At 55.4% G+C, this 20,805-nt stretch overlaps 2 protein-coding genes across 4 annotated transcripts in view; one reads left to right on the top strand and one right to left on the bottom strand.

The window, feature by feature from the left end:
- Positions 1 to 2,214: 2,214 nt before the first annotated feature.
- On the top strand, positions 2,215 to 16,932 carry ETV4 (ETS variant transcription factor 4). 3 transcript variants are annotated; one of them, XM_080825456.1, is made up of 13 exons: positions 2,215 to 2,370; positions 2,501 to 2,611; positions 2,780 to 2,873; positions 3,104 to 3,151; positions 10,187 to 10,240; positions 11,461 to 11,587; positions 12,052 to 12,195; positions 12,376 to 12,644; positions 14,701 to 14,775; positions 14,926 to 14,994; positions 15,168 to 15,340; positions 15,609 to 15,710; positions 16,024 to 16,932. In XM_080825456.1, exons 2-13 carry the CDS (start codon positions 2,552 to 2,554, stop codon positions 16,246 to 16,248), a joined length of 1,440 nt encoding a protein of 479 aa, XP_080681582.1. In that variant the 5' UTR covers positions 2,215 to 2,370; positions 2,501 to 2,551; the 3' UTR covers positions 16,249 to 16,932. The 3 variants fall into 3 exon arrangements, with proteins under 3 accessions (XP_080681582.1, XP_080681580.1, XP_080681581.1); XM_080825454.1 differs by having other exon boundaries at positions 2,244 to 2,370; positions 12,034 to 12,195; XM_080825455.1 differs by having other exon boundaries at positions 2,346 to 2,611.
- A 2,619-nt stretch (positions 16,933 to 19,551) lies between these two features.
- DHX8 (DEAH-box helicase 8) overlaps positions 19,552 to 20,805 on the bottom strand; it is a 32,209-nt gene continuing 30,955 nt past the window's right edge. The window contains exon 23 of the mRNA XM_080825453.1: positions 19,552 to 20,571. Coding sequence (XP_080681579.1) covers positions 20,352 to 20,571 — 220 coding nt within the window. The 3' untranslated portion in view covers positions 19,552 to 20,351. The remainder of the gene's footprint in view (positions 20,572 to 20,805) is intronic.

Here is a 20,805-nt window from a genome sequence, read left to right as displayed (position 1 = left end):
AGAGACCTCCTCAGGACCTGGAGAGCTTGCCATACTTCCGGATGATCATGAGGCAGAATGAAAGACATCGACAACAGAGATACAGGCGAGACTGTTGTGTGGGATCCTTAAGGAACTGACTCGGGTTACCTGGAAGGCTTCCTGGAGGAGAGAGCCAATAGACATGAACCTCAAAGAATAGTTCCTCAGAGAAGAGAGAGAAGTTTATTTTCATGTGTCCACGATGATCTCCTGGAATGAACACTAAATAAAATAAATAGCCCTAGATGCTAGAGGTTTGGTGTTCAAGTCCCAGTTCTAACAGTGAGCAGCCTAAAGAGCTTACCGGTATCATTTCCTTCTCTGAAATGCCACTGCCTCATTGTAAAGTGGAGGTGTTAGATTAGACAAATTTTATGGTTTATTACATAAACTTTCCAGCCAACATGGGGTCCAAACTCACAACCCCAAGATCAAGAGTCCCATGCTCTAAAGACTGAGCCAGCCTGGCGCCCCAGGTTAGATGAATTTTGAAAGCAGCCCCAACTGGCCTGCGGTTCAGCTACTCTCTAGTGTGTATCACAAGTAGGCAGGGGGCAAAATCGGGCTCTCCTCAAGGGAGTGTATGGACTGTAGACCCAGAGATTGTCTCAGAAAGAGGGCCTGGGGGACTTCATGTCCTGTGTGCCCCCAAGGCTACGGCCTAAACAGCCCAGCTCTTATTGAAGGGGTGGGTCTGTCTCGGTCACAGCTCTCCGCCTGGCACCAAGCACTGTGTCTGGCACAAAAAAAAAATGTTTATCCAACGAATTGGTGAATGATTGAGGGACTAGAGACTATGACCAGCTTTTTGGCTACACTAAAACCAGTCCTACCCCCCAGGTCATCAGATGCCTTAGGGCTTTTCTCCCTAAAACCCTATGTTTGCTCTCAGGATTAAGAGGAAAGATGGCTGAGAGGGAACTGCACTTTCAGAGGTCCATGCGGGCGGAGAAGGGGGGGGGTCTCTGGTTTCTGCTGCAATCAACAGAAAGTGGGTCACAGAACAGCTCTCCTGAGCAGACCCTGGAAGAAAAGCCTGGATTCTGTGCTAACTTACATCTATTGAGGGCCTACTGTGTACCAGTTGTTGTCACAAAGCCTTAATTCATTTAACTGTGGCCTCAAAGGGCTGCACAGGAGAAGGTGGGAGATTGGGGGCTGTAAACCCCAGCTGCCTGAGTAACGGCAGCCAAGTCACCACCCCTTACTAAGCTTTCATTCTCAATCTCTGTAAAATGGAAACAATAGAATCACTTCGCCAGGTTATGGGAATGAAATGAGCACGTGGAAGCGGAGCGCTTCATAAATGCTAGTTATTATTGTTCCTCTGGGCACAAGTCCGCTCGCCTCCCCGCAGGGCGCACACACAGACATGTTCACACTCCCACGTACACGCAGATGCAGAGACGTGTGCAGGCGCCAGTCGGGTCAGCCCGAGGAGCTCGCCGAGCCTCACACCCAGGGACACCGCGGAGCCCCGCCATGAAGCCGTCGGGTTCTCAGCTTCGCTCCTTTTCTCTCAGCTCTTTATGAATGAACTCCGGCCGCTGAGGAGTTTATTTTTTTATGAATGGGAGCCCGAGCCGTGAATGAAGCCGGGAGCCAGCCCCTATGTTCTGATTGGCCCCCGCGTCTGGGAAACTCCGCCCCCCACAGCTCGGCCGGGCGAGTCTCCGGATTGGCGGGCGTGCCCGGCCCTGGGGTTTCATTCAGAAAAGTCAATGAAACAAAGGGAAAGGGGTTGGGGCGGGGGGGTAAGAGAGCCGAGGCTGAGGCGAAGGAAATGCACCAATCAACGGCTCCCCCGGGCTCACAACTGTCGGCGGCGCCCGGAAAACAAGCGGGTGCGCGGGGGACCCGGGGCCGGGGCCGCCTCGCTCCGGCCTAGCCCCGCGGCCCTCGGTGCGGCCCCGGGGCAAGCTCGCGACCCCCGGCGGCTCCAGCTCCGACGCCCCGGCCTCAGGTGAGGCGCAGGAGGGGGAGGGAGGGAGAGCCTCTGTGACTCCTCGCCTCGCCTCCAACACACTCTGCACTCTCTAACCGCCGCCTCCGCAGATCCTAGGGCGGAGGGGGGGGGTGGGAGGCGCTGGGAGTCCGGGTTGGAGGGGGCGCGGGAGTTGTGGGCGTGCGAACGGTGCGCGCCTCGCCCGCTCCTCCGCGCACGACCGCACACACACGCACACACACACACACACACACGTCTTATGTAACCGAGCTTGGGCAGAGCAGGGCTGCAGAAAGCAGCCGAAACGGCGAGCCCGGCTCCCAGGAGCAGGTGGGACCTCCTTTGGCGGGAGGGGAGTGGTGGCGGCGCTCAGCTCAGCAGGCGGAAACCTCCTCATCGCCTGAGTGAGTCGGAGAAGTTTTGCTGTCGGACCCAGAGCCTCGGGACTGCCCCTCCCTGCTGCCCTCCTTACCCACCCCCACCCCGCTGCCTTCCCTGGACGGTGTGCGAACGCAGCCCGCCCCCCCCCCGCAGGTCTCTGCCCCCGCGCGGGGCCCAGGCAGTGCGGCCGGAGGGAGCGGCCGGATGGAGCGGAGGATGAAAGGCGGATACTTGGACCAGCAAGTGCCCTACACCTTCTGCAGCGTGAGCGGCGCGCCGGCCTCCACGCTCGCCCCCGCCCTGCACCCCGCCCCACGGCCCCTTCCCCGCTGCCCCCACGGGGTCCAGCACAGCCCCGCCCCTGTGTCACCCCGGGACCCCAGACCCAGCGGCCTCAGGGTGACTCGGGGGCATTCCTCCCCTTCCCCTCAGAAATCGCCCGGAAATGGGAGCTTGCACGAAGCGCTGATGGTCCCGCAGGGGAAGCTCATGGACCCGGGCTCCCTGCCGCCCCCCGACTCCGAAGGTAAAGAGCCGGAGAGACAAACTGTGACCCTCCTCACCTCCCACACCCCGAGGGCCGATCTTGGAGCCGCCTCCCTGTTCTCCAAAAGACTCCCCTCCAAGGGACTCTGATCATTCTTGAGCCCCTAAAACCAAGGCGGGGGGCGGGGGGGTCACCGCCCGGATCGTTAGGGCTCCCTGGGTCTTACCGTCGCCTCCACCTCACCTCCAATTCCATTATTCACTCCGCAGATCTCTTCCAGGATCTCAGTCACTTCCAAGAGACGTGGCTCGCTGAAGGTGAGTAGTTTTGTGACCTTTTCTATTATTGGGGTGGGGGATGCTCTCTACTCCTGATATTCCAACCTAATCCACTTCTCCTCTCTCCCAGCCTCAAGGAACTCTCCAAAGACACCCCCCACCCAGTCCCCTTACTCCTAGCTCTCCCCAGCGCCCAGTGTGGACACTTATATTGGTATTTATTTTCTCTGCCCTGAGCCAGGCTTGTGTAACTAGGCCTGGGGATGAATCAGACCATTGTGTGGGGTATTTGCTTATTTGAATGGAACTTGGCCCCAGGCCCGTTTTCCTGGTTGAAATTTTCATTTGCAAAGTTTGTTTGGCAGCAGCCTCCTGGCGGAGGTGTGTGTTGTGTTTGTGTGTTGGGGGGGGGGCGGGATAAGGGACTGGAGGATGCAGAGAAAGAGCAATTAATTTGTAACCTGTCTTCAGGAGTTGCCAAAACATTGATTTTCACCCCTTTGGTTTCTCTTCTTCCCAACCCCCAGTGCTAAACAATTTCCTTCTGAGCCAAAAACACAACAGAAGTTTAAATAATTATTTTTTGCAGCACTTGGGCAGAGAGGGCCCAGGGCTTCTCCCCCAAATAGCCCTGATTGTAATTCTGATGGCAATCGATCCTCCCTCCCCCTTCTCTCCCGGAATACTTCTGCCCCAGGCAAATTCCCCCTACTTTGGCTAGGGTGTTTGCTGGTGGGTTAACTTCCAGCCGGCTGGTGTGGGGTCAGGAGCTGGGCCTCCTCTGGGTTGGGAGCTGTGTTCCCAGGGTCTTCTGGTTGGATCTCTCAGTGCGTTTTGGTGGGGCCTCAGGGTGTCGCTGGTAGGTGGTAGGTAGAAGGCTTATGGTGTTTAGACAGTCTGAGAGGGAAGGGTTAATACCCCCATCTTAAGGTCCCTTTATTTTAACACTCTGAAAACCAAGAAACCACACACTAGGAACCCCTTACTAAGGGCTTTTCTTTAGAATTTCCCCATCCCTTCACCTGGGTATCTTAGGTGATTTTTTTTAAGCTCATGCCCAGCTCCTCTGGAACCATCTTTAAAAGCTTGAGGTAGAAGGGAAAGACCCCGACTGGATCCTTTGAGTGAGACTGTCTGTCTTGACTACCGTGGTATCCCCAAAAATATGTGTATTAGCAAAAAGGGCTATTTAGCATATAGCAAACACTTTGTGGAATCCCTGACCGAAGGACTGTATGGGTGCTGGAGGGATCTGGGGTTCCTGGGGAGGGAACGATCACATCTTCCCAGACTCTGTAAGCCCTGTGTGCCCAGCTCTGAGTTACGGGCAGAACATATGCCCAGTCTGCCCATCCTCCTCCCGAGGTTCCGGAGCTGGGCTAGAGCTGAAGAACGCAGGGGTGTCAGTTTCCACGGTCTCTCCAAGACTTCCTTTCCCAATGCCCGATTTCTGTCTGGCTCGCCAGCCTTTTTTTCTGTCAGCGGAGGGTCCCTCTGCTTCCCTCAGCGGGCAGCTCCCAGGGCTGTGATGTAGGGGGTAGGCTCAGAGGTTGGCATTTTGGCAGCAGCTGGTCCATTTGTGCCTGGGTCTGGAATGGGAAGGGGAGGAAAAAATGCTCTCTCAACCTTGGAAGCCCCACCCCTAGGCGGTGGGGGTCTAGAGACAGTACGGTTGTCTATCCGCATGTGTCAGTGTAAGGACGAGTGTGTGCTGGGAGTCCCTGTACATTTAAATCCAGTGGGTGGGGAGGTGGGGGTGGGGATCTCCTTGGTTCCCTCTCCTTCCTTCTGAGGGAGCAGCTCAGGTTCCCAGCTGGCGATGGATGGCCAGGCCTGAGAGGGGGATGCTGAGCCCACTCGCTCCTTCTCATTCTCTCTGCGGAGACAGATGCAGCTGCCGGGGCCCTGTCCCCCTGCACCATCCCAGCAGCACCCCAGCCTCCTCTCCTGCCTCTTCCCACCAGGTCAGTGACCCTAACAGCCCAGAGGGAGCTTTGCGGTGGTAGGGAGGGGACTAGCTTCTTTGGAAACTTGCCAGTGGTGGGGTACATCAGGAGGAATGGGGGCTGGAACCCAACCTCCCCACCGCAAGTTTGATTTTTTTTTTTTTTAAGGCCCAATTTGGAGAGAAGCAGTGGGTCCTTGTAGTGTGGGTGGGGCTGTGAAGAATTTGGGGGATGCCAGGTTAGGTGTGTAAGGATGGGGTTGTGGGTCGGTCTGATGTCTGGGCTTATTTAGGGGTGTAAGTGGTGCTCTGTAGAGACAGCTTAGACATCTTTGGATTTGAGGTTTTTCTAGATAGTGTGTGTGTGGCGGGGGCGGGGGGGGTGTCTGTTTCGGGTGCCTGGGATCTGTTGAGTTACTACAGAAAGAATCGGTCTGCTGTAGGGAGACCTGGGCTCAGGCAGGCTGGGCTCAGGCTGTGTCTGGTTAGGGTCAAAAATGTGCTGCTTCTGATCAAAGGTTTCTTTCTGGGCTTGTAGGGAGCCCTCAGGAGCTCTCAGGGACAATGATTTGGGTGTATTTGGTAGCAAGGAACATTGAGTCTGGGCCACGTATGTCCTTTGTATGAGGCTGGGGTCTATAATGGAGAGTCTGGATTCACAGAACCTCTTGGTGTGTTGCAGGGGTCCTTACGCCCTCCGATATCGTGTGCAAAATTGTTAGGGGTGCACCATACACAAAGAAATGTGAATTTTTCTAGGAAGAGAAGGTCCATAGGTTTTACGGGATTCTTAAAGGGGTGGGTCTGTGTTCCCCTTTTCAGAAGGTTTACTGCTCTCAAATATTCCTCTAAGGTCTTCAGTCCCTTTGCCCTTTGGTTCCCCTCCTAACCATCACATTTGCAAGTCCAGAAAGAAAGCCAGTGTGTGAAGGTTGTGCATGGAGGATACGTTTTACCCGTGTGCTGCCGTGTAGTAAAAAGGAAGTAGAGTGTGTGTGAATCTGGGTGTATGCATGCTGGGGCCTCGGTGTGTCTGTGGGACGAGATGGGGTTAATCCCCTCCCCCAGTTTCTCCTAGCTACAATGCCTCCTTCTACATCTTTCTGTCTCCTCCCCTTCCAGAAGGCTCTTGGGGACAAATGTCCCTCCATAGATAGAGAACTGGTTCCTTCCAGTACAAGAGGCTGCCGGGGTGGGGCAGGGTTAGGGTGAGAGACAAGGCTAGTGGTGACACAATGGAGCAGAAACTCCAGAGAATGTCTCCCCCCGCCTCCACTGGAACTCCTGAAGAGGCCCCTTCACCCTGGGATTGGACCCCAGGAAGGGGAGAAGGTGATGGGGCACAGATGGTGTAGGTAGATGGCCAACCTGGGGGGTGGGGGCTTAACTACTGGGCAGCTTTAACCTCCCCGTTCTCTCGGAGCCCAGCCTGGGAGGCTCCCAAGCCCCTTCTTTTCTACTGACCACCCCCTGTTGGAGGGACTTTCCCTAAAATTCCTCTCTGGCACGATGCTGGCGTGGCACTTTTCTCATCTCCTCCTTCATCCCGTACCATGTCCCCAGGCAGATAAACTCCACCTTCACGCCCGGATGGAGTTGGGGGGCAGCCCCTGGCACACAAGCTTGGCAGCCAAAATTGAGCCAAGTCCACAAATAAGTAGAGTGGCATGTTCTTAAGATGGAACCTGGTAATTAGAAATTCTCCTGCTCTCCAGGAACTCGGGGCTCAGTGTCACTGTTCCTGTGCTTGTTGGCAGTCTCTGAGCCAGGCCCTACCCTGTCCCTTTGGTTTGAGAAGCCAGTATTCTGGGGAGGGGCCGAGCAGAGACTGGGATTCACACCACAGCCCGTTTTTGTCTTGACTGCCTTCTCCTGGCCCTGGGAAGAAGATGGCGCCTCTTATGGGGTACGGTCTGTGTGCTGGGGGTAGCCTCCCCTGGGACCGCTGGGGGGTGGGGGTTCTGGTCAGACCTTCAGGCCTGAGGTGGGAGGAAAGGCAAGATGACCCCTAGGGCTCTGTAGCATCACGTGAACTGGCTTATGACTGGCCTGTGACGCCAGCAGGAGATGCCCCCAGCCCATTACCTCAGTGGAAACCGGCAGTTAATGAAGCCCCAAAGGGGGCCCAGAATGCGTCAGCCTCCCCCATGTTCTCCACCTCCCCTGCCCTCGGGACCCTCCTTGTCTAGGTAGCAGGGATAGAAATGTTGTTCATCCTGCCAGCTTTAGGGGTATTTCCTGTGGCTGGACCAGAGGGCACATCAGGGATGAGCTTGGCCCTTGTGCCCCTGAGAGTGTCCCCCCCCACCCCTTATCTAGTGTTTCCCAAACCTGCCTATTATGAAGGGCCACTGGGGATATTTGTTAAGAATACCTCGGCCTGAAGCCCAACCCATGCTTATGGACTGAGGCTCTGCAGGGGTGGGGACTGGGAAAGCCTGTGTTCTTTTTTTTTTTTTAAGATTTTATTTGTTTATTTGACACAGAGAGAGAGAGATCACAAGTAGGCAGAGAGGCAGGCAGAGAGAGAGGAGGAAGCAGGCTCCCCGCTGTGCAGAGAGCCCATGCGGGGCTCCATCCCAGGACCCTGGGGTCATGACCTGAGCTGAAGGCAGAGGCTTAACCCACTGAGCCACCCAGGCGTCCCGCCTGCGTTCTTTTTAAGTAACTTTGATGCTCGAACTCATCACCCCGAGATCAAGAGTCACATATGCTGTACCTATGGTCTGAGCCAGCCAGGCACCCCAGGAATGTGTATTTTTAACAGTATCTTGGGGATTCTGGATTTGGGTCCATTTGGGGATGGTTGCCTTTGTGCCTCAGCTGTGCTCCTGAACAGAAAACATGCTCCCTGTTTTTGCCCAGGGACTTCGTGTCCTGCTCATTCATTCCATCGCTTTAGAATAGCTTTCTGCTGATTTTTCATGAGTTCTTCTTTAGCTGCTGGTGGCTTCTGATTCTTAAACCCCTCAATCCCATCCCTCTGTCAAGAAGTCTACTATACTAAATGTGTATACTAAATGTGTATTTTAAAGCTCTCAGCCCTTCTGATAGTCAAAGCAAGGTGGGGAAGAGTTCCTGCCAAGTGACTGATCACAGCCCAAAGTGTCTCTTGTGAGATGTGATTTCTCTTGAGGGAGGACCTGCCCCTACAATTACCGTGAGGGGGGGAGGGTGTGGGGGGACAGGGAAGCCCCCAGGGCGAGGGGAGAGCTGGTTGGTTAGGATCCCTTCCACTCCGGCTCCCAGGTCTGCAGAGAGGACACCCACCAGCCTAAGGATGGGGTCATTGTGGTCATTGTATGTTTATTCACGTAGCCAACAAATAAAGCAGCTGAGGGTCTATTCTTAGCCAGAACCTGTTTGCCTGTGCTGGGGAATCATCAAGACAGATAAAGCCCCGGCCCTCAGGGAGCTTAACTTTTATGCAGAGAAGGTAGACAAGAAACACATAAATGTAAGTAAATGAAGAAGATGCTTACTGGCGAAAATAAACAAGAAGATGTGTAAATAGGGGCGCCTGGGTGGCTTGGTCATTAAACCTCTGCCTTCGGCTCAGGTCATGATCCCAGGGTCCTGGGACACCTGCTTCTCCCTCTCCTACTCCCCCTGCTTATATTCCTTCTCTTGCTGTCTCTCTGTCAAATAAATAAATAAAATCTTTTTTTAAAAAAAGAAGAAGAAGATGCATAATTGAGTTAGCAAGAGGCATCCAGGTAGCGGTGCGGTACATGCTAGGGCAAAGATAGCCCCCGAGGGGGACCACTTTGGTGCGGGTGGTCAGAGTTGTCTGAGGAAGTGACAAAGTGAGCTAAGACTTCAGTGGTCGGGGGGGGGGGGGCGGGGGGGGGAAACAACCCAGGCAGACAAAGGTCTGGGGAGGAGGAATTAAGAGCTCCGGAGAGGCAGGTGGGAGAGGTAACCTGGTCAGACAATGCGGGGCCTCAGGGGCTGACCAAAAGGAAGAGGTTGGGGTTCGAGGTTTAAGCAAGGAGAGGAGGGAGTGGACTCCTTGCAGAAAGCTGTGTGGAGAACCACCTGCTGTAGGAGGTGAGCAGGGAAGGAAGGAGTTCCAACAGAGGCTCTGGCCGAAACCCCGGGAAGAAACTGGAGCCTCTGCTGATGGGGAAGCCGTAGAGGCTGGGGTATGTTTGGGTAGAGCTTGCGTCCTTGTGTCCTTCATCCTTACCGGCCTTTCTCAAGTCTGGTTGTTTTAGCCCCTAGTTTCTCCCTCACTGTCCGCTCTAAGAGTGTTCTTGTCTTCCACCCCCACCTTCAAGCCACTCTCTTCCTAGACTCTCAGGAAGTCCTTTTTGGTGTCTACCCTTCCCCTTTCTGCTTTGATCTATTCTGGAGAGAGGGGCCAAAGATTCTGAGGTCAGGAGTGGTACTCAGCTGTATGCCCACCCGAAGGAGTTGGAGAAGCAGGGTGAGAACTGGAAATCAAAGCCCGAAGGTCCTATGGCTGCCTCACCCCCAAACCCAGCTCTGCCCATGCTGGCACCCTGGGAATGTTTCTCTGACCTTGCCCTCTCTCCTAGCTAAGCGCTGAAGACATGAGGCATGGTGACCTGCCCATGTCCCCAGCCACTTTCCTCTCCCACTGTCCTCCTCTTCGCCTCTCCTGAGCCACCCCCTTTTCTCCATCCCATCTTCTTTCCCAAGTTCTCCACTTCCAGAGTTCACCCAGGAGGTTGTATAAAACACCGATTCCTGGGCCCAGCCTGATTCAGAATCTCTGGCAGGTTGTTCTAGGTTTCACAGGATGTCAGTGTAATGCCTACGTATCCCAGATGTGACTGCTGAGAGCTGAGAGTGGGAGCTTTGTGAACTCCGAGGGGCAGGGCTGCCTTCACTTCCAAAAAATGGAGGGAATAAAGACAAAGCATCTAGGAAAAGACTCTGGAATCTGCTCAGACAGGTTCTGGGAACTACAGCGTTGCCTCCAGGGTCTTAGTGGAGCCCAGACATGGAGGGCACTAGGACCTGGGATGGGGTTGCTTTCAGTCCTAGGAAGGCTGTTTTCCCCTTGGGCCAGTGCTAATCTGCAGGGCTGCCTTAATGGTGTCTCTGGGGGGCTGCTGTGGGGGAGTGGCCCACCCAGACTCATCTCTGACCTCTCTCTGCAGCCCAGGTACCCGACAGTGATGAGCAGTTTGTTCCTGATTTCCATTCAGAAAACTGTGAGTGGAGGGCCCTGGATTGAGGGACTAGGGAGTGGGGGAGGGCAGGAAATGAGTCACAGGGATAGAGAATCACAAAAGATCAACTTGTTCTCTCCTAAAGAAAAGGGGGAAGAACAGGGCTCCCCATTCTTGGATTTGGATGCCGAGACCAAGGCAGTAACTGGGAACTGGAGACCTTGGTTCAAATCAGGGTTTGCACTGTCCTCGCTGTGTGCCCTCCGCGTGGACATTTCCTCCCTTCGCCCCCCCATTTCCTGATTTCTGAAATGAGGAGTTTGGACCAGTTGAGCAGGCCCTTTTAAGTTACTTTTGTGCAACTTGGGAGTGGGGGAGCAATTTTGCCCCGCAGGAGACGTGTGGAACCGTCTGTAGACATTTTTGGTGGTCGCGACTGAGGGTGGGGTGCTACAGGCTTTTAGGGGGTAGAGACGAGAGATGCTGCAAACACCCTGTAATGCTCAGGACAGCCCCCCCACACAAGAAAAATTATCTGTCCCAAAGGTCCTCAGTGCACTGTTGAGAAACCCCGCTTTAATGTCACACACCCCGTTCTCAAGTGTCTTCGTCGTTGAAATGAAATAGGGCACAAATAATGGGAAACAGCCCATAACCGAACAGTCCATCACTGGCGTTGGACTCAGCGCAGTAGGACAGGACCTCAACGCTCGCTCGGAACCAGCTCCGCCGCTCAGTCCAGTGGCTGGAGTTTTCGGACCCAGCAAAGGGCCACAGGAAAGACCAATGTTCTTCACAGATAATTAGGAGCATGTGCTTAGTGGTAGTCAGCTGACATGCAAGCGGGCTCATATCCAAACTGCGCCAGAGAAAGAAAGATCCTTTATAGCACCAAAGAAGAAAACATGTCTCTCCCTTGGAATTTTCCAGGGCATGCAGGAAAACCACAGGCCCTAGGTTGGAGGTGCTCACGCCTCCAAAGGTGTTTTTGGGGGTTTGGGGTTGCATTAAGTGTTGAATTTTAGACGGTCTCTTCGGTTAGGATTGGACATTAGCCCGACGTATAAAACCAGACATACTGTAAATAGCTTAACTGCCCTTAAAAGTGTCTGACCGAGAGTCTCTGAAAATGGAGCCCCAGGGAATCACCCGGCTGGTCCGCAAAGAGCAGAAGGTGCCAAAAAGCAGAAGGTGTCAGGAGCTCCCCCTTGCCTCCTCTGTGACCCACTCTGGCCTCGCTCTGCCTCCTCCCCCTCCCACAGTAGCTTTCCACAGCCCGACCACCAGGATCAAGAAGGAGCCCCAGAGTCCCCGCACAGAGCCGGCCCTGTCCTGCGGCAGGAAGCTGCCACTCCCCTACCACCATGGCGAGCAGTGCCTTTATTCCAGGTGAGCCCCAGACCGTCCCAGGGGAGGGGGAGGGGAGAGGAGGGAGCAGTTGGGCAACAGTGGGATGCAAGTTAGACAAGACAACAAAAGGATTTCTGAGCCCCTGTAAGGGAGCCGCACAGGCTCAGGATTTCCTCTGAGTGGTTGGGAGGGTGACGGCAGGGCTCCCGGGGGTTCAAGGGATGTGTGTTAAGGCCCTGGGCAAAGCCTTTCCACTGGAGGAAGCCATCGGCCGGCCCAGCCTGCTTGCTCTGGCTGCGGAGAGGCATTCTCAAGATTACACCCATTTTCAGGATTTAGGAAAAGGGAGGAAGAGTTCACTTGGCGTCCCGTCACTCAGGCCATTCCTTTCCCAGCACCCTCTGCTCCTCCTCTGGGGATAAAGCGTTCAAAGATGCTCGCCCAGCTTCTCTGCCCCCTCACCCCTGTCTCCCCCTCAACTCCAGTGCCTATGACCCCCCTAGACAAATCGCCATCAAGTCCCCCGCCCCCGGTGCGCCCGGACAGTCGCCCCTGCAGCCCTTCCCCCGGGCAGAACCACGGAATTTCCTGAGATCCTCTGGCACCTCCCAGCCCCACCCTGGCCATGGGTACCTCGGGGAGCAGAGGTAAGGAGACGAGGAGACCTACAGATCTGTGGGCCCAGGTCTCACCGGTTCTTCCTCAGTCCCTGAGTGTTCTCCAGCGGCCCCTAAGAGACCTGGTGTGGGGCGGTGGGGGGGGGGAGTGGGGGACACAGGGACAGCTTAAGTTAATCTTCTCTTCCTTCTCCTTCCAACCACATCCAGCTCTGTCTTCCAGCAGCCCTTGGATATTTGCCACTCCTTCACCTCCTCCCAGGGAGGGAGCCGGGAACCCCTCCCAGCCCCCTACCCACACCAGCTGTCGGAGCCCTGCCCGCCCTATCCTCCCCAGAGCTTCAAGCAGGAATACCTCGACCCCCTGTACGAACAGGCGGGCCAGCCCTCGGTGGGCCAGGGTGGAGTCAATGGGCACAGGTACCCAGGGGCGGGGGTGGTGATCAAACAGGAGCAGACGGACTTCGCCTACGACTCAGGTAAGAGATGCTCCTGGGGAAGGGGGCTGGAGGAGTTTTGCTGGGATTGCTGGGGAGGGCGGCATCGGTTCCATTAAACCCAGGAGGTCTCCCTATGAGTTTTTTACCTTCCCACCCGGATACCGCTTCCTACATCCAACCCGCCCAGCCACTCCATTTTTGTCATAGATTCCAAAGAATTGTCATTTTTCAGTCAGCAAACTTCTACTCAGAGGAAAGATAAGGGCATGCAGCTCCTTGCCCTCGGGAGGCTTGTGGTTTAATAGGAAAGTTGAGGCATCTCGTCTTTTCTCTCTCGGCAAGGGGTCACGGGGGTTACCTACTGAGACCCAAGTGCTGGGCGGGACCACGAGTTGTGTGGAGCTGCAGGACACAAAGGTGAATAGGACGGGTCACTGGCCTCAGTCCCCACAGAAGCCCACACATATTAAGGAATCTGGGGGCGCCTGGGTGGCTCAGTTGGTTAAGCATCTGCCTTCAGCTCAGGTCATGATCCCAGAATCTTGGCATCGAGCCCCGCATCGGGCTCCCCCTGCTTGTGTTCTCTCTCTCTCTGACAAACAAATAAAATCTTAATATATGTATAAACGGATTTGAATGAAGAGAAACAGGAACTTGAAAGGAGCCAGGCTCCTAGTTCCCAGCGGGAACGCCGGATTACTGAGTGGTTTCCACGCTCTGTCCCAGCCTCCAGGCTGGTGGAGCGGGGTACGAAGTAGGGCTGCTTCAAACTCTAGTTCCACCTGACTGTTGACAAGAGTGAGGGGCACTCAGCCAGAATCTTGGCCAGCAAGAATGTAAAGCCTCTGTTGCCGAGGGAGGGCCATTCGCATTTAGGAGAGACCCGGAAAACCTTGGCTTCTGTTACATTGTCACCATCCCCAAATTTGAGTTTATCAGCAAGCTTGTGTGAGAAAAAGAAATACCGAGATTAAAGTAGGCTCAGGGCAGCCTAGAGCTTTTGGATTTCCCATTTCCTAAAGTGCCATCTTTTAGGGGCAAGGGGATGAACCACAAACCCCCAGGCTGCCCAAGTGAGAACCACAAGGGTGTGCCTGTCCTCCAACGTGGGGCAGACGCTGAGCCGCGCCTGGCAGTGAGGTGGAGGAAGGAGGAGGGAAATGCTCTTGCTGCTGACCTTCAAAGGATGTAGACCGGAGGAGATCTTGTTACATGCCCTTGAACTCCTGCCCCTCCCCCTTCGGCTTCCTCTCAATGGAGTCAGGAATTCCATTCACAAAATGGAGGCATGAATGAGCCCACCCTCCCGCCTCCTCCCGGAGGTGTCGGGTTTCACCATCTCATTCATAGGTGGGAGTGGAGGGGGTAGGGGGAGAACGGGCTGGAACGTGAACGGGTGGCTTCACACAACCCGCCTCCTCCAGGTGGAGTAGGGCTATTTCAATCCTAAGGAATGGAAGGGAAAGAGAGCAAATGGGCTTTGCTGTCAGACCTGAAAAAACACGGCCCGGTGCCCACCGCCTCGTCCCCAGACACAGATACGTTCTGGTGTGCTCTCGCTCTCCCTCCCACCTCTCTCCCTACGGGTCTTCCCCCAGCCCCCATCCTCCTCCGTTTCCTCCCTTTCTACACACACACACACACACACACACTCACTCACTCACTGTTACACTTTTTCTCTCTCCCCCTCCCTCTCGGGGGCTAGGAACCTGACCTGCTGACCGGAGGTTAGCCCATTCCAAGGGAGTCTTAGGCATGGACACTGAACCCTTTCCCCGGAGGTTCATCCCTCCCCTCCCTCCTCCCCCTGAACTCACAGGAAACAGCTGTTGCCTGGAATCCTGGGCCTTGTGAAACAGCTTTGCCGGGCCCAGCTGCTGCCACCCATGCCCTCTGGCCCAGACTTCAAGCTGAGAGGTTCAAGCCTTGCGCTCCCTCTGGGTGAACTTGCCTTGGGATTTGGTGATTGGCAGGCAGCCGGGGAAAGAACCGGAATGCAGGCTGGCAGGAAGAAGTTCTTGAATGTGGGCAGGATTGCCACCTCCCTCCCCCTGCAGCCACCTGTAACATCACCCTCCCTTTCCTCCCCTCCCAGATGTCCCGGGGTGTGCGTCCATGTACCTTCACACAGAGGGTTTTTCTGGGCACTCTCCAGGTGATGGGACCATGGGTAAGGCAGCCCCCTCCTCTCTGCCAAGCCCCCCACGTTGGAGGGGGGAGTCCTGTCGGGGAGGGTCCTCTGGCCAGGAGTCCCTCCGGGCGCTGGGGGCTTAGCGGTGAATCCCCTCTAGATCTGAATGACCCCCAATTCCTCCCCAAGGTTATGGCTATGAGAAACCTCTGCGACCCTTCCCAGATGATGTCTGCGTTGTCCCTGAGAAATTTGAAGGTCAGAGAAGTGACTGTTCGTGAGAGGGTCAGGGTCTTCGCTGTGCCCTCTGTGTCCCCACCTCGCTCCACCCCCCCAACCCAGGAATCCCATTACCCCTGGGGAGAGGAGAAGGGGTTGCTTTGGGGACAAGAAGGCACAAACCTGACGGGTCCTGCTTCCGGTGTCCCCAGGAGACATCAAGCAGGAAGGGGTGGGCGCGTTCCGAGAGGGACCGCCCTACCAGCGCCGGGGGGCCTTGCAGCTGTGGCAGTTCCTGGTGGCCCTGCTGGACGACCCGACGAACGCCCACTTCATTGCGTGGACCGGCCGGGGGATGGAGTTCAAACTCATAGAGCCTGAGGAGGTGGGCCTGTCAGAGTCCGTGCCTCTCCTCCTCGTGTCTTTGGGGCCTTGGAGATGCTGGGACGTGGGAACATAGCAGATGCCTCCCCATCAGTTAGTTTACCTGAGCTGAATTCTCGTCAGACCTGGGTCTGCGGGCTGCTGCATAGCCTGTAGGACCAGCTTACCATTTTGTACAGAGAATCTCAGGTGCTCTTTCTGACCTGCCCCCCACCATTTTTTGTGTGCTGAGCTAGCACCCCCATTCCAGAACTCTGTCCTTTGTTCAGGTTGCCAGGCTCTGGGGCATCCAGAAGAACCGGCCGGCCATGAATTACGACAAATTGAGCCGCTCGCTCCGCTACTACTACGAGAAAGGCATCATGCAGAAGGTGGGGGGCCAAGGGCCCAGGAATGGGAGGGGTTGGGGCAGCAGCTGTGGGAAGATGGTGGGGGCAGGGGAGCACTTCTCAACAGGTGTATGGGAGCAGATAATGAACCAGAGGGAAGGAGAAATTGCAGACAAGATTTCCCTCTCCCAGAAAAGTGCCACATAGAAACTGAAAAGCCTGAAGTTTGGAGAACAGGAAGTGTGTGGGGAGCTGGCCTCTGAAAGGGACCAGCACGGGAGAGAAACACGCTGGGCTGCGTCCCTAGCCCACCTGGAGGGAGCGCTAGATCCACCCAGCCCCTCTCTTCCACCAGGTGGCCGGCGAGCGCTACGTGTACAAGTTTGTGTGCGAGCCTGAGGCCCTCTTCTCTCTGGCCTTCCCGGACAATCAGCGTCCAGCCCTCAAGGCCGAGTTTGACCGGCCGGTCAGTGAGGAGGACACAGTCCCTTTGTCCCACTTGGACGAGAGCCCTGCCTACCTCCCAGAGCTAGCTGGCCCTACCCAGCCCTTTGGCCCCAAGGGTGGCTACTCTTACTAGCCCTGCCGCCGGTGGGTGCTGCCCTGTGTACATATAGATGAATTTGGTGTTGGGGAAACCCTCACTCTGAAACCCACAGATGTCTTTGGAGCAGATCCCCACTGGTCCATTGGTCGCCCCTGCCCAGACTCTGAGCTGCTCACCAGAGTTGATGGGAAGGAAAAATGGAGAACACTGCAAGTGTCAAGGTGGGCTCTAGAAGCTCCTCTGGGGGTGTCACCTTCAGCCTCTTTCCAGGTCCTGCTTAGAGGCCCAAGCCACACTCCTCCTCCCCGCCCCCCCCCCCCACAGGGAACAAAAGTTTGGTCTGTTCTGGGGACAGAGAAGGAGCGTTCCCACTTTGTCCTGGTGGAGAGGGGTGCATTGAGCTCCCCAGATCTCCCCCTGTGGGCAGAAGAGGCAGACAGAACCCTGGATCCTGCATCCCACTCCAAGCTGTGGCCCTGGAGGGTCCTGCTTGTCCATTCTTGGTGCTCTGTGTTCCCAGAGGCAGGGGGAGGCTGGAGTAAGGAACCTGGGGTGGGGGAGGGGCTGCAGAGTGGAGGCAGGGAGGGCTGGGTTCCTGCTCCTAGGGCCCTTTGCCTCTTCTCTGCCTTTTCCTAGGCCCAGGCCTGGGATTCCACCTCCACCTCCAACCTCCATCACATCTGCCAGACCCCAATAAAGGCCCCTGCTTCTCCTGTTAGTAGTCCCTTGTCTTCTTTGCTGCCGTGGGAGAAGGAAGGAACTGGGGTTGGAAAGAGCCTTGGCCTTGGGGCAGATGACCAGAGTCTGGGGCCTGGCCTCGATGCTTAGCTTCCCAGATGGATTTGGAAAAAGACAGTCGATCTCTGACTTTTCCTCTGAAAAATGGACTCAGTGATACCTGTTCTTTCCCCTGTTCTATCCCCACTCCAGGATTATTGTGTCAGGATCTGGAAGTAATGTTTGGTGGGTACTTTATAATCTGGCCTGGGGCCCCCAGGCCACTGGCTGTCCCAGCCAGCCAGGGCCCAGACAGGGCTAGCTTGGAGGCCCTCCTGGGGCTTCCTTGGGCAGAGTTTGTCCTGTGGTTTCCATGATGCTCTTCCCATGACCACACTATGTGTGTCTATACCCCAGCTGTGTGTCCGCCCTCCTGCTGTGGCTCCAGGTTTGTTTTTGCTAAAGCTGGGGACAAGAGTTTATATGGAGAGGATCTGGAAAATGGGGAGAGAAAAAAGGCCCCTGGGGCAAGAGGGTGCAGGAAGAGCCCTGTGTTCTGGTCAGTGAAGGTGAAGGACACTGGGTCTTCAGGGAGAGGGGAATAGAAAACACCGGCTCCTTCCCCAGATTTAGGGGAGACCAGAACGCTGGGGCTGTTCTCTATGCTTAGGTGGGAAAGGCAAAGCTGAGAAAGTGGTAACACCTAAGGAGGGAGGAGACCTGACAAGGGGTAGCAGTGCAGGTGTGAGGGACAGAATGGAAGGTTCTAGATTCAGGCTCTGGTGAAAATCCACTCTCCAGTTAAACCAGAACTGCTGCCCTGCTGAGCCTGCACAGGCTCAGCCCTCATTAAGGCTGGAGCAGCTTGGGTCCCCAGCCCCTGAGCCCTCAAAGGAACGGATGCCTGTCAACCACTACCCACAAATGAAAAGCAACATTATTGTTTTCCTAGAAACTGAAAACATCAACTTAACTTTTATAATTCAGAGCAAGGAACAGGACATTTAAAATATAATTTTTAAAAAATATACATGTTTTCTTAAAAATACATAATTTAATTCCACATTAAAGCCAGACCATCTGGGTGGGAAGCTGTAGATGTTGGTGGAAACCCTGAGGTCCTGAGTATGCGTAAAGGAGTGACCAAGATTTGGGTGAGGAGTGATATCCACCCCCTGAGACCTGTGACCTCTACCCTCCGGAATTGTTTATTAACACGCCACTCCTCACAGCTCTTTGTTCAAATCCCTCAACTTGGAGGGCCACTACTCAAGAGGAGGCAGGCAAGCTCTGGACTGGATGAAGGTGAACCCTGGACTGAGGAGTTGAGTTTACACGAGCAGCACTGGGATCGTCACCCACATACACAAGCACACACTCGGCACATGCACAGGGACAGGGAACCCTGCAGGGGTGGGGCTCCTGCAGGGGTGGGGTGAATGGCCTAGAAGATTCCAGCTCCCTGTAGGAGACCCACAACCTCTCCTGGCCTGTCACTCAATCTTGGGGAAATATTGTTTCAAAGAAGAGAAACAAGGGCCCCATTGTGTGGGAGCAGCCGTCAAGTCCTTCCCAATCTGGCCCCTTTCTCCCTGCGAGCAGGCCCAACAACGCTGCTTCCATGTTGTTTTCGGACAGTCTGAAGGTCAGACCCCGAGCCATACCGACAGAGCAGAGAAATAACCGTAGCTCTCAGAGTAGATGTTCAAGGAACACCCACAAGAGCTAGGGTCCTTTTTGCTCACCTAGCCCACAGAAGATGACTAGCCCTGCTGTCTCTTGCCTTGGCCTTTTAAACATGTCCTTCTCAACCTCAGCTTAAATCCCAAACCTCCCCACACGCCCCCCAGGGCCGTAAAGATCTCCGTGCCAATGCCTCTGGGGCTGGTCACTCAGTGGGGATTAGGGAGCTGGGTGCCCAGCCCCTGCTTCACGCGTGGCTTCCTCTGCAGGCCCCTTCCTGTGTCTCCCCATAAGGCCTTAAAGGTAAACACAAACATATTCCACCCACCCCCCCTCCCCCTGCCCTGCCCCACCGATACCGACTGGCCCGGGGCTTCCTGAGGAGCTTTCAGAACAGAAACAGCTCAAGGACTGGGCAGGGACCTCCGCCAGCAGACGCCCTGGCCTGTGTTCCTCTCTGAACTGTCTTCAGGGTGGTCAGTTTGCTGCCCAAAGCCTACATTCTTGCACATCCTAGAATGTCTTAAGAGTCTCAGCACCTGGTATACAACTCAGCAGTTCTAGTATTCACATCATTTCAGAACTTACTAAAATAGGGATGGGAGAGGCAGCGCAGGCCCAGTCCCCCAGGGGCTTCTCTACCAGCTCCACACCTAGACCTGCTTTCCAGAAGCTCCACCACCCAGCCTGGCAGCATCTGTCTGATATTCTTCCCAGTTGAGAGCTTCCTCAGGCACCATGAGGGGGACACTGGGAGGTGGCCATTCCCCAACTAAATGCTACGAGAAACCCACTCAACAACAGCAGCACAAACTGGCTCTGAGAGGGGTTCTGTGGGTTTTGTTTGTGGAAGGGGACGAGAGGCTTTGACCAGAAAAACCCTTTGTTAAAGCCCATGGAGGACCCCAGGGGAAAAAAATTAAAACAAAATAAAATCAAATGTGTGACGTCACCTGCATGTTTCAAAAAGAGAAAGGACACGTTCCATATCCAGCGCACTGCAGCTGTGACCACCCGGGCACCCAGACCGGGGCAGGGGATGTGGTTAATCCTGGGGCCAGGTGGCAGAGCCGGGCTCACGCGGGTGTCGAATACAGGCCTGGGCGATGCGTCACCTCCCAGCCCAAAGAGGCCCAGAGCTCTGGTTACAGAGGACTCTTTACCATGGACACCAAAGTCACCCATCTCCCCACCCTGAGCCCAGGCCAATATCCTCATCTTCCAGCCAGAAGAAACACCCACAGAAAACCATTTGTTTTCTTAAGAAAATAAATATTTCTAGGAGGTTAAGCCAAAGTACAAGGGCTGGACAGGGGCAGAAAATGGAGGCAACACCGACAAGTGAGCTTCGTGGCTCCCTCCTCCAGAGTCCCAGCTAGGGCATCAGGCCCTCACTGCGTCTGGGAGTCAGGTGCTCGCGACTCCCTTTCCCATCCCGGAGTGACAGGAGTTGCCCACTTCGTGGAGATGATGCCCTGTGCTCCCATGCCAGCAGTGAGCCCCCGCTGGCCACAGTGCCTCAAGGTGGAAGGGGCTGGAGGCTCTGGTCAAACCAGGCGGAAATCCCTGTTCCTATTTTACCACCAGGGAAGAAGTAAGAGTCAAGTTTAGAAAAGGCCCAGGGAAGACATTCGGTCACTGGATGGCTGTATCCTCAGAACCAGCCTTTCCTCCGTAACGTGAGTCCAAGCCCTGGGCCACTGCTGTAGGCCAAGCAGACGAACCAGTCTCGCCTCTCATCGCCGGCGGAAGGCCCGGGATATTCTCCACGCGTTGGGCTCCTCATAGCGGTTGTACAAGGGCTCAAGACGCTGCTGCTTCTTCTGCTTGCTCAGCTTGGTCGGGTCAGAGACCTTGAAGAAGGCTGGAGCAAACTCCACAAGCCACCTGGGGTCGATAGTGGTGACCTCACGCATGTACTCCTTTGTGGTCAGCACCAGCTCGTGGTACACCACCCTGAGTGGGCACAGAGAGAAGGCTGCAGCCTCCCACACAGGCCCCGCTCCACAGTCCCCGTGGGTCCCCGGCGGGCCTCAGCTGAGCTTACCTTTTACCCCCTTACCTCCCCTGAGGGGCCCCTCGGGAGGATGACAGCCACGCTCCAATACTGAGGAGCTGCACGCCTCTCACTGTAAGAAAGCTGTCGGGAGGTGTTCTAGTCCTGGCTCTAACTAGGTAAGTGACATGAAG

This window comes from Martes martes, assembly GCF_963455335.1.
Source record: "Martes martes genome assembly, chromosome: 16".
NCBI lineage: Eukaryota > Metazoa > Chordata > Mammalia > Carnivora > Mustelidae > Martes > Martes martes.
This window is presented reverse-complemented; position numbering and strand designations above follow the sequence as displayed.